Genomic DNA, 13,452 nt, shown 5'->3' on the forward strand with positions numbered 1-13,452 from the left:
AGGGACCCACGTCCGGGCACACCCTTCGCCACTTAGGGTGAACATAGCAAACACAACATTGTTCATGATGAATTCAGTGATAATCACCCAGTGCAATACTAGAAGGAGTATTAAAATCAAAAGATGCAAACATCCATTTCTCAGAATGCTTCCTCTCCCTTTCCAATGCTTTGCAGCATTTTCATTCAAGTTTGCAAAGAAGAATGCATTCAAGGAAAGCAGCATGATCTGACCTTTCACATAAAGGTCACGTGAAGTATGCTCAGAAAAATGTGTCCTGCAATGGGTGCAGACACCAGGCTGAATCAACTACAAAAGAATGAAAGCACAATAATACATAAGAATAAAACAGGTGTAACTGAAAACCTGGAGATAACAAAGAGCAAGTATTGAACAGCATATAATTCTTCTCAGGCAACACAGCAGTGTGTGAAAAGTGAGATACAAAACGCAGAATCCATACCTAAACTTAAGTACCACTTCAGGAGAGAATTGATGCTTGTTTGATTTTCTACGTTCACAAATCCAGTGTCCATGTACAGTTTTGTATGTTTTGACAAAATGATCAGTCTGTTCTACGGAAAGATTATTTACACTACAAAAATATCTAGGGCTTGATCTGAGCTAATGCTGCAAGTGGTACCCACCGCCACTCATTTTGGGGGACTGGCAATTATTTTTCCTCATCAGACTCACTCAGAGCAATAGAGGGAAAACACAAATGTTTGAAAGAAGGATAAAGAGAAACAGGGTAAAATAGTGACAAAGTGAGAAAGCAGCAATGAACAGAGCCTGCAAGAGTGAGAATAGGGGCAGTGAGTGTCCTGTGGTGGAGTAGAGGCATGAGGTAATATGTGGCATTATGTAGGACATCAGAAGCAGTATTTAACATATTAGCAATAAGACCAGAATTCGCCAACTTTTGTTGAACTGTAATGCAGTGGTTACACTAGTGGTAAGAAAGTGTCATTAGAACAAAACTAAAAGAAATGGAAAAATTGATATAGGACTTAAGAGGGAGGGTGATAGACCTCTTGCAACCATCAAAGGGTCTTTGTTACAGAAGGTATTTAAATAGTTGGGTGCAAGAGGTGATGATATTCCTGTTGTCACCCAAGCCCATGTCTGACCAAGAACTGTACGCTGCCTGGAGTGGAACCCCATTGCTGCATCTTCCAGTCGCTGCAGTAGCCTCCACAGGCCAAGACCGCACTTACTTGAACTGATGGTGCTCGCGAGAGCTGCGGATCTTGGAGGAGAAGCGCTCGGCTAGTTTCTCCAAGCTGCGGGAGTACTCTAGCTCGATCTCGGCCTTCCGGCGGAAGAACTCCTGCAGGTCCTGCAGCAGCTGCAGCCGCGACTCCGACTGCTGTTCCAGGCATTTGAACTGCTCCACCAGCTGAGCTCGGATCTCTGCACAGAAGAGGGGAAAAGAGACAGAGGTGGATGAACATCAGCAGGTGTGAGGGCCATTTCTTACAATAGTGAGCACAAAAGTTATACATTGAGGCCAATTCTTTTGTATGCAATAGTAAACGTGGCCTTCTCGTGGTTTGAGTCATACTTAACAGCAAGAACCTACTTTTATAAATGTCAAGTATCTTGATATTATGTCAAAACTTGGCCTTTTTTAGCCAATCACACTTTGCATTCTGGGACATGTAGTTTTGCTTTTATCATTACTCGGATTGGTTTAGCAATCCCAGCATACGTAAAGCAATTGGTTGAAAAGCCAGGATTGGCGGAAGAAGTCACACAAGATATAAGGCAGCTTGATAGCTATGCAATTACATAGGGATGCCCAAAGTGTCTTACATGGAATAAGTTCAGCTATAAAGAGGAAGCATATTATCTGCAGAAAATTGAGGCAATTTATTCTGATCATGAAATGACCTTGCTCTCTTCTACTCATAATGGGGAGTCTACCAAACAGGCAACTACCTGGAACACCCAGTGCTGCACTCAAGCTAAACTTGTTTGGTAAGGAGAATAATGTAGCGGAATGGCTTAATGTGCCTGTAATGAAGAATTGTGAGCAACCCTGCAAGCTTTCCAGGTCCATGCATGATGTGCTGCTCTAAGTCCAAGGTTTTTCTTTGAATTCTGGGACTTGTAGTCTTGTTTATTGCATTATAAAATAGGACTACAAGTCAGAGAAATCAAAGGAAAAGAAACAAGACTGGAACAGCACATCACACATGGACATGGAAAACAATGGCAGCTATGTGGGAGTAGCTTTGAGGTACATGGATTAGAATCCGGGTGGGGCTAATGCAGCCTTTCATTCTTCTAGGGTCAATAAAATGAGTGAATATGCAATGAATAACATTGTTGTTTTTATGATGCTACGGAGTAACAGTGCTTTGTCAACAATCAACTTATAATAGTTAGCATTATAACCCCAGAAGAAGAAAGACCCCCATGTAGGTTTGCCGGACTCCCATTGCGACGTTCCTAGAGCAGCATTGTAGTATTCTCAGGAACTCATTCCAATATTCAGGCCAATAGTCACACACTGAGAGCCATCACTCAGCCTGCACTGTCCTCTCATCTCACTGCCACTCTAATGCTGCTACTCATTGTGCACTTTAGAGCCCGAAATCCATGGAAAGAGTAGCATTGTGCATTACTCGCCAATGCACGAGGGGGAGAGCAGCATTGTGCATTACTCACGAATGCAAGGGGCATCAGACACTAAATAAGAGTTTCAAAAGGTGAGGAGATGGGAACAAGATGGGCCATATGGTCTTTTTCTTTTAAGGTCTTCAGAATGCCCCAGTTTACGAAGTCACAAAGTTCTGGTCCCTGATTTTTTTGTTAATAAACCAGAGTCATTAATAAAATAGTCCAGCCTGTTTCCATGATTAGTATTATTATTAGTATGTTTAGCGCATGATTACCCAAGGATATCCTGGCGCTGGGTATGCAGTAAAACTGATTTACATAGATTAATTACAATAAATGTGTTTTTAAGGCCTTATTGAATTTTAACAAATTTGGTTTGGACCGTAGCTCAATGGGGAGCTTACTCCATGCTTGGGTTGTTGAAACTACTGAGAAAGTACCCCCCATCAAGACTACAACTCCCAGAATGCAATCTAATAGCCTGTTAAATACAAATAAAAAAAGTCTATAGCTGGAGAGTTGCATCCTTGTTGGCGTGGAATCCTCCAGCAACTATAACTTCTTTGAATTAACCAGTGTAAATTAGAGGAGTATTGACCCCTCTATGATGTCCTAACAGTCCTTATTTCTGGCCCACAACTTCCTCCCTTGACCTACGGTGCACGTTCTTGTTTCTGTATTTGTGTATTTTCAACAGCTGTCAGATGGCCTCAGGTCATGTGTGACACTTACCGCCATCCAGACTGTTTACTCAACATGAAGTACTGTGTAGCTTATGGTTCCTCGTTCAACACTTTAAGTACAGCTTCAAAAAATCCACGCGAGCACAGTGTTAGTGGCTAGGAAGCCAGGACTAGTTGAAGAAACCACTCTACCATGATTCCACTAGGAAGCTAGCATGTTTACAATGTCTCAAGTGGTCCTGGATAAAGAGAGACATTTATGCTTTACACATCTGGGTCAATAGTAAACCTGAAGTACTATTTCACATATCGATGTATTCCTTTTTGAACTGGCCCCATAATCTTTAAACTAACTCTAAATTAATGTTTAAGTTTTTGCGACTCCCTGTTTTTTAATGATCGCTCTTTTGGCACACATGAAAAACATGTTTAGGCTTCGCCTGCACAGCGCTTGCACTGACCGTGCGAAATCTTTTGTATTTAAATAAATAATAATCTTAAAAGGGGCTTACAGCCCACCCTTACTTTCCATTTGTTTAATTGGTTGTCACCCTGTTTTTCTTGTTTTCTGTTGGTTACAGCGTTTAATTTCCTGTTGTGTTCGTCTTTCTCTTTGTGTGTTTTCTTATCAGTGGGCCTTGTTTATACTTGTCTGTATTCCAGACTATGAGGACCATTCACAAAGGCATTTATAGATGAATAAATGAAGTGGTACTATGGGAGTAGTTGCCACTTGTTTCATGCCACCAGGAACCACACATTTCAAGTCTATGCTCCCCTCGGTTTTGCAAAGCTCTCAAAATTCCCAGGTACATGTGGACCTAGGAAACGTGCATACTCTGTATTTTCACATGTGTTTGTTAAATTGATTCAACTGAGGTTTACATCTCTCAGAATGCATTAGATTTTTAAATCAATACACAAGACTGGCAAATGGGGTCTATGGTGTCATGAAGCAAGTGGTAAGCACAATGTTTACAAAATCCATATGACAAATGCAGAAGAATCCAGAACGAATTTATAATGCAAATCATGACCAAGTCAAACCATGTTTGTCCATTTGTACTGGACACATCCAAACTAGATTCATCTACTGCATCTGAATCAGCACTGGATTAAAAATCTTTCAGTTCCTTTAAGACATTATGTTTCAGTCCTGGGACATATTATTATTATTTTTTTTATAAATGATTGTAATCAAGTCTCTTAGCTCAAGAAATAAAAGAAGACTACAACTACTAAAACACACCAATGTGGTAGAAGAAAAAAGAATTCTTGAAACAAAGCATTCGTAAAACATATATTTAGATGGACAATGAAGCACTTAGGTTAGTTTATGACAATGTTTCAAATTGTATTTATTTTCAGCACAGCATCCCGCATAAACATAAATTGCAACCCCTAACCCCCACCCCTGACCCCAACTCAAGTATGTCTGAATTAACGCAAATTAAGGAGTGTTTTAAATGGTTCGCATTGAAAACTGAATTGACTGTAGGCACTTGGTAGGATTTGTGGTGTAAATTTGGAGGCCTGGAGAAAACGTACACTACAGACCAGACAACTAATTCCAAATCATGAAGGCCACTTTTAGCCAGTCCTGAGTTTTCAGCAAACAGAAGTCAGAATTTTAGGACTTGTAGACCCATACTTCTAAAGGAAAACGTGAAACTACAAGCCAGAGAAGCTTGGGTTGTTGACTGAAAAACCAGGACTAGTCGCAAATCACCTTTCTGACAAGGTACCAGTAGACAGAGTATTGAGTGCTATTCAAATGCAATTACCTTTGGATTCTCTACACACACAGTGTGCCTAGGTACTTTAATCTTTGCATAGAAATAGCAACGATGCCCCATAGACCCATGTCATGTGACGCCTTCAGCGAATTGAGAAGATTTTGTAGTTCCTCTCTGGGACTTGTACTTTTGCTTTTAACACTGTGCCTATGGGGGGGGGATAATAAAAGCATGCAAAGGGCTGTCAGATAAACAGAAAGGACTGACAGCGGGGCATGCATGACAGGGGCCATTTGGCAAGTCTGTAGCAGAACGTGACCTCTTTTTAAGTCTCGCCTGCAGACAGCTTTAGATGCCTGTTCTCAAAGACTTATTTCTCTAAAACATTAAAATGTGTACATATACAGTAGGCCTTAGGTCAGCTCCTTGCTCACGATTTAATAGCTTTCTTGTCTACCTCATTTCTAAATTTTAACACCCCGGACTTAGTCATTCATAGCTCCTCCCACCCCGTACTTTCTGCTACTCTCATCGCTTGGAAGAATTGACTTATTCTCCTATGCCCCAATCGCTCCATCTTTCTCTGCAGCCCATCCTCATTGTTTTTTTCCCCATTTTTTTGCTATAGAGGGGCAGGGGAAACATCCTTTACAATGCAACTTTTACCACGCACTGCCTTTACGACGCAACTTTTACAACGCAAACCATTACAACGCATTGCGCTGGGGGGCGCTCTAGGATAGGGAATACGTTTAATTTACTATCCAACACCTTCCCTAGTGTCCACGGGGACTGGAGTTGGAATAGTAAATTAAACTATTCACTATCCAGCACCCCAAAGCGCTATGCGTTGTAAAGGTTTGCGTCGTAAAAACCGCGTTGTAAAGGCATGCGTGGTAAAAGCATGCGTTGTAATGTCGTACATCCAGGGGCAGGCATATGCAATTTACTGCCTTTCTTAGCATCTGCATTGGAACACGTTTAATTAATTTATTGTTTTATATACCACTCCAAGATAGGCAGCCACCATCTTGGAATGGATAATGAGAAAGAAAAAAAATGGCAGACGTTTCATCTCATACACACATCCATGCATGGCGTTGGATACACACACAGATGTCATCACACTAAGCCTTCATAGTGCCATGATGCATTTGCTTGAATTCATGATAATAAATGTGTGAATACTGAGCACCTCTTTTTAGGTTGAGCCAAAGCAGCGCTTGCGCTGTCTCCTCAAGACATGTTGTATACATTTTGTGGGCTTACAGCCCACCCATTGCCTTTTTATTAGTTACTTTGATTGTCCTTTAAAAAGGATTACTTGCTAGTGGTTAATCTTTCCTCTTTGTCCCTCCTTGTTGTCATTTGTTTCCTCCCACGAGCAGTGCCTAACTACTGGTATCTTTGCGCTTGACAGCTTATGTGTTATTCCTGGGGCACTATTTTTTATATTGTTTTCTGCTCTTGGCAGCCTAAAGGCATAGGTCTATTGTTAGCATGTGTTTGTGAGCCCTTTTTAAAATTACTTTTTTGCTAAAGAGAAGTCAGCGTGTGTATGTGTATTTGAACTGCATTGTTTTTCGTTTCGGAAGCGTAAACAAACTTTGTTTTATTACAAGATTTGGGGGACTAGTGGCTTTTATTTTTTCAGCACAGGGCCCACTTCACAGATCCCACGCTTCATGTTATAGATTATTGTGTTTTTCATCGAGGAGGTAGCATATGTGATTTTGGAGGCCACACAGCTTTTACTTTTTCTGCATGGCACCCTGCTCGAAGGCACTGAGCTTCATGTTTCAGTATGGCAGCCTCTCGCCGAACGTTATCTACACTGCGCACGCTATTAATTCTGCTTAGAGGATTCACCATAGACCATCTTTTCAAAACAACCCAACGATCTTCACACCATGCCAGTGTTCTGCTAACACACAGTGTACTACCGTAATTTCCGGGCCCACCGGATGTGCATTGTGCTTGAAACACATTGCATTTCACTAGTGGGACCACGTTTCATGTTGTGGTTCAGCTGCAGTTACGTCAGTGGCATGAAGTGGAGGTGCTGAATAATATTTAGTATCCCGTCAGGTTTGTGAAACCTCTGCCCTTCAGCTATTTTTGCGCTTCCTTACTCACTATCATTGACGCCAACCTCAGCGCTACAGAGTCCGCAAAACTCTTTCCAAGCCCCGCCTCTCACTGATAGGTGTGTCTTAATCCAGGTCCCAGTGGAATAAACAGACCAGAGCAGCGGCTCGCGGAGCCAAGCTGTTTTTCTTAAGTGATGTCGCTGTGCATTTTATTTTTATGAAATCTTTTTTATTGAAACATACAAAATCTGTACAACAAAGAGCCTTAATAGTGCAATCGCAGTTGTGTTTTTCTTTTCCCAACCTTCATAACACCAACTTCTACACATAATACATTCATTTAGGGAATGGAACAGAGTGGTCCTTCCTATTCTCAGTTATTATTTTGCTCCTTATAGACCACGATATGTCTGCCATGCCCCCCAAATGTTCTCCCCTTTCTTGGGGGCACCCCCTACCCTCATAGATTGTTAGTTCCGCTTTCCAGCACCAATCCATATCGCTTTTCCGGTCTTCCAATTTAGGGGGAGTGATCACACCCCACGCTTTTGCTATATTCCGCTACGCCACCACCGCGGCCAAAGACAGCCATTGTTTTGTATGTCGTGGGTCGCTGTGCATTTAACTGCTTAGATTATGTCTCTCTTGAAAATGGGAGCCTGATTGACAGCAGCCAAGCTGGAGTGCTGGGATCATGTTTACAAACACTTTGTATTGCGTAAAAGAGCAAGCAAATTGATCTAGGCTTCCTCAATTCGCACAATAGTGGTGCAGGTGTAATAAATAAAGTTCTTGCTGCTACAGTGTGTTTAGCGGTAAGATTTAGAACTCATCCTTCCTGACCTCTTATTGACAGATCCGATAACCAGGCCTCTTTTCCAAGATTTAAAATACAATATTTTGTCAGACTCTGGCTGGTGTGGCAATTCACTCATTCTGCTTGGATGTCTGGATCTAAAAATGTCCTCTCCTCTCCAATATCAATAAACACATTTTGAAAGAGACTGATCCCTGCTAGGAACTAGCAAACATCTGGAAATGTGCAAGGCCCTCACCCATATGGAATCACAAGCAACCAAACATATACACCCACCCCCCCCACCCCCAAAGCACACTCAGTCTCTCTCAGACACACACTCACACGCTCTCTCTCGTGGTCGGTCTTGTTTGAATTTGTTTATGTACTGTGCATCTAATATAGCTGTGGGTATATGGGGGGTGGGGCTCTGTTTGTGGAAGTCATTTGTGTGTCTGGTTGCCTTACATAATTCACATATACAATCCTTTCCCTGTCAGCGTGAATGAAATATAAACTCCTGATATTTACGTGTCTGCCCATCTATGGTCATTTTCAAATGTTTATGCTTCAAAACAGGAAACTGTGTCTTAAAAAAGAAGATATATCACATGATAAGCTTTCACATAGCAAGCAAAGTGTTTGCCCATATTACCAACACCAAAGGTTAGAGATTCCACACCAGCTTTCTTGTCACAAACCATACACTTACATCCCGCACTCACCCACATACACTGTGGAGCCAGCCGCGGGCCGTGGAGGGAGTTACGGTGGGGCAGGGAGGCGGGGAGGGGGAGGGGCAGGGTGGAGGGACCTAAAAACCGGCATATGGATAATTGCAGGTAAGTACACAATTTAATTAATAAAACGAAATTCGTAGTGCGCACAGTATCGCATTTTGCGATGCAGTGCGCGCTACGAAATTCGTTTTAATAATTAAATTGTGTACTTACCTGCAATTATCCATATGCCGGTTTTTAGGTCCCTCCACCCTGCCCCTCCCCCTCCCCGCCTCTCTGCCCCACCGTAACTCCCTCCACGGCCCGCGGCTGTGTGGAGCTCATTTGAACATTCATCCACTAACACTTTCTTACTCTGACACTTACACATATACTTACTCACTTAGTTATTCTCTTACAATGTTTTTTACATATTCACTCATCCTAACACTCAATAATACAGTCACAAGTACACGTATGTACTCTCTCACCGTCAGATACTCACTAGTTCAGACCTTACACGATCACTTACATACAGACCCACCCACCATGTCAGTAGTTAAAGTATTGTGCTATTGAAAAGGAAGTTCCTAAATAAATAGACCTTCAGACGGTAGTACCTGTGGACCTCATTACGATGGTGGACAGTCGGACCGCCATCCACTATCAAGTTGGTCAGGAGACCACCCAAGAAGCAGGCGGTGGACCTAATGCCGCATTACGATGTGACCGCCGGGCTGGTGTCGCAAAGTGCTCCTTTACACTGTGGCTTGTGCTGCGGCTAAGGAAAAGAGCCGCAGTACAAGCAGCGGCGTAAAAGAGCACTATCTGCACATTAATGCACTGTGTGCCATGCACCATGTGGTGCACAGCACACTGTGCTTGGAGGTGCATGAGGGCACTACATGAGCCCTCTGAGTCCACGACGGAAAGGGGCCCTGTTTGGGGCCAACAAATTCCATTTCCAACAGCTTTTTCATGGCGGTCTTTCCAACATGAAAAGGCTGTCGGAAAGGGATATCATAATCAAGATGGCGGTGTCTGCCTTGGCACCGCCTCCATTTGGGATTGCAATTCTGGCCACCGCCCGATGGGGTCTCTGATCCTGTCGGAGGCGGCAGTCTTCCCCCCGACCGCTTAGTGTCCAATCATCTGGATTGTAATCTGGCAGTCGGCTCGAAGGGCTGTCGGGCCGCCACCGATGGCCTGGCGTTGTGCGGTCTGACCAGCATCATAATCAGGGCCTGTGTTTCACTGGTGTGGCGCAAAAGAAGATGCATTTCAAGAAATCACCATCATTGACCGCTTTATCTAAACCATTCTAAACACTATTCCAACAGAGCCGCCAGTGAGTGCGCAAGCAGGGCGACCATCTTGTTTTATTTTTGCCGGTGCTGTTCAGATTCAGCAAACAAGTTTTTTTAACAATGCAAAACAAAGCCAATAGGTCTGCAGTGCTTCTAAAAGGCACGAATGATTGGCACAGCCAAAATTTTTTTGGGTTACACGCTTCACACAACTTTTACAGACTTGTGTTGAATTAAAATAGGAGCATACGTCATTTCTCTGTTGTGTGCAGCCAGGGCAATTCCATTCAGCTTATGCTAGAGGAAAATTAAAAAGTATTCACTACTCCCCGCTGTGCCTTACTCAGTACAGACATTTCTCGGTGCTCCAAGAATGATGTGTTAAGCACATTCTTTTCCTGCCAGCAGAGTTTGTACAAAGCTGTCGAAATGTCCCTGCAAAAGCCATGAAGAAGGGCGACGGCCGCTCTGAGGATTATGAACCGTTTATTAAAAGATTTGGCACCTTGTGCTTCACACCCTGGCAGTAGCAGGTGGAGGACAGTACGTGTAAACCTGTCTTGTCCCTGGTTAACCAGTAGCACAAGGTTCGTACTGAATGCACGCGATTTTTTAGTCCGATGCGTAAAATCGGATTCAGAATTTGAAACTAGATATCATGCTTGAGACTTTTTAAAATCATTTAAATAACGATGACTTGTTATGTCTCACCAGGAGCAGCTCCTCCTAAAGGGCGGAAGAGCATCGCCTCACCAGCTGCGAGCGCAGCAGGCAAACACACATAAATATAATGACATGTCAATGCCATTTTATTTTGCCACCTGCTCACGCGGTGCAACGCGAGGGTGTTGGTGGAGCTCAATCGTGCATTTGCCGGATGACTGCTGCCCCTACCAGTGCATCTGATTGGCTAGCTGTCTACAGCCACCCTATCAGACATGCGCACCACTGGCGTAACGAAAAGTGAGGGGGCCTCCCTGCACGGTACTTAGGGGGGCCCCCTCTGGGCTCAATCAGGAGCTCTCCCGGCCAGATTTCAGTTCCGAGGGGGCCCCTTGGAGCTAGGGCCCCCCCCGCACCGCGTGGGATGCGGGGACCTGTGTTACGCCCCTGATGCGCACTGTGGACCCAGCAATCCACAGGCTATGACTCTGCCTTGGGATTGCTGGCACAGGCCCCCAGCCTCAAAATGAGTACTGGGTTAGCCTGCTCCAACCAATCCGGGAGCTTTTGTCATGCTGAAAACAGCATGAAAGCAGCTCCAGATTTGGTTGGATATGTGTTCCACGAACAGGAAGGCAGTCCATCTCCCTCCTGCTCGTGGACACAAGGATCTCTGGCAGAGAAGTGCCGCAGAGTGCGAGCTGCCACCAAGTTTATGGTGAGTTGTGTACCATCGCACTCACCATATTTTGTTACTGCCAGCCGCCACTGGGTCTCACCTTTCATTCTGCATAAGCTCTCTGTTGATGAAAAGATCTATTGTCAGTTTGCAGTGCCCATTGCAGAGCACTGGATGGCTTTGTTACTCTCACTTGCATGCTTTATATTCGTTATCTTATGGGGACTTTCCATCCTCTTGTGTGTTTGTCCCCTCTCTGAAGCAAGGCCTCATTACTTGTGTCCTTCCACTGCTAACTTTTCAAGCACTACTCTTTTTTATTTTTTTGGTTAAGCACCCCATGAAAGTGCATGTTTTCCAAGTGTCTTCGCCTCTTCCAGGGCCGGACTGGGAACCAAAACCGGCCCTGGCAAAGTGCTCGGCCGCCCCCCCCGCCCCCGGGCGGGAGGGGGGCGAGTGCTTTGCCAGGGCCGCTTTTTAGCCGATTTTGTTGAAGGGCCGATTTTGCAGCTATGCTGCAAAAACGGCTCTGCAACAAAAACGGCCCCCAGGGCCCAAAACCGGCCCCCACCCTTGCGGCCGACCGGGGGATTGCCCGGTGCCCACAACGGCCAGTCCGGGTCTGGCCTCTTCGCGCTCATCTCAGAGTTCCTCCCCGCATTACTTTCTTGTTAGTGTGCTTCTCCCCCACATCTCCATGTTACTCTCTCTCATTTGTGTGCTTCTCCTCTCCACCCCGGCACTCAGCATTGCTCTCCCTTTATGTTGTGTCGCTTCCGCTTACCCGCTCCCTTCATGTTACATCCAGCCCCCACCTTCTATGCTGCTTTCACCTATCCCCTAAATGCTTTAAAAAAAAGAACACTTTTGTGCTACTTTTTTAATTTTATTAGCCATCAAACTCAGATTGGGAACTATAAAAAAAAAAACACCCAGTTTATAGGCTTTTATTTCTAGCCATGCTGCAAAGCCTCGGGAAGGATGTACATCACGGCTAAAAACCACTGGTATAGCCAACAGGCCCCAAAGGTGAGATCTATCGGCTTTGCCAATGTTTTTTTCTGCATTACTGTCACAAAAAGCTATAACTGCACCCAGTAGAAAACATTTATTTTATGGGAAACTGTACTTTCTCTCAGGGATACTGTGAATCAATATTACAGGTACTCCAAAAGCCAAGTTTAAGGGATCGGAACAGCACATTTTTGTACATCCGTAACCTCGGCAGGAAAACACCAATGGAAACAAAGAACATCCACCCAAACTGAAATAGCATAAGTGGTTTGCCCTTGCGACATGTTGTTTTCTTTGTACGCAATCACCAGGATAAATGATGCTCTTGGTCTGCCGGCGAGGCGCTGGGGCTTGTTGCCTCCTTTTTTAGGTCGAGCTGGCGTTGGAGCGCGAAGCGCTTCCGCCAGCGAGACTATAGTCACCTTCCTCCCTGTCAAGGGAGTAACAGCTGTGAACGAGCCCGATACAGACCTGGGCACGAGCCGACCCAGGTCTGTGAACGAGCTTCAAGGTTGAGCAGCTTGTGCACGTTTGTTGGACGTCAGGCGCTGCAAGCCCGCCAGACCAATTATCCCAGCATGAAACTCTACTTCCTGAGGCGCCACAAGACCAATTATCCCAGCAGGAGTCTCCACTTCCTCAGGCGCTGCAACAATTATCACAGCATGAGACCCACTTATCACAGCATGTCAACAGGCGCCCCAGGCTGCTGGAGCACTCAACTATAATTAATGTGCAGTTGAGTGCTCCAGCAGCGTGGGGCGGCTCTCTGCATGCTGTGATAATTATCACTTTGGGGCCTCATGCTGTGATAATTACGGCATGCTCTATTTGCAGCACTGAACATTTTCAAAGAGGTGAAGCAGTGACATTCATTGGAGACACTCACCCTCACGCCCTCACCCCCTCACCCCTCACACACCTCCTCACCCTCACACACCTCCTCACCCTCACAACCTCACCTTCACACCCCCTCACACACCCCCTCACATACCCTTACCAGCACAGCAAAACACAACACAGCACAGCAAAACACAACACAGCACAGCACAGCAAAACACAACACAACACAGCACAGCACAGCAAAACACAACACAGCACAGCAAAACACAGCACAGCACAACAAAACACAACACAGCA

The 13,452-nt window shown here is 44.7% G+C and overlaps 1 protein-coding gene across 2 annotated transcripts in view; it reads right to left on the bottom strand.

Annotated features, from left to right (window-relative positions):
• SRGAP3 (SLIT-ROBO Rho GTPase activating protein 3) overlaps positions 1–13,452 on the bottom strand; it is a 465,786-nt gene that overhangs the window by 224,104 nt on the left and 228,230 nt on the right. For both annotated transcript variants that reach the window (XM_078661676.1, XM_078661677.1), the window contains one exon: positions 1,218–1,413. In XM_078661676.1, coding sequence (XP_078517802.1) covers positions 1,218–1,413 — 196 coding nt within the window. The remainder of the gene's footprint in view (positions 1–1,217; positions 1,414–13,452) is intronic.

Source organism: Lissotriton helveticus, chromosome 9, assembly GCF_964261635.1.
Source record: "Lissotriton helveticus chromosome 9, aLisHel1.1, whole genome shotgun sequence".
Classification (NCBI taxonomy): Eukaryota; Metazoa; Chordata; class Amphibia; order Caudata; family Salamandridae; genus Lissotriton; species Lissotriton helveticus.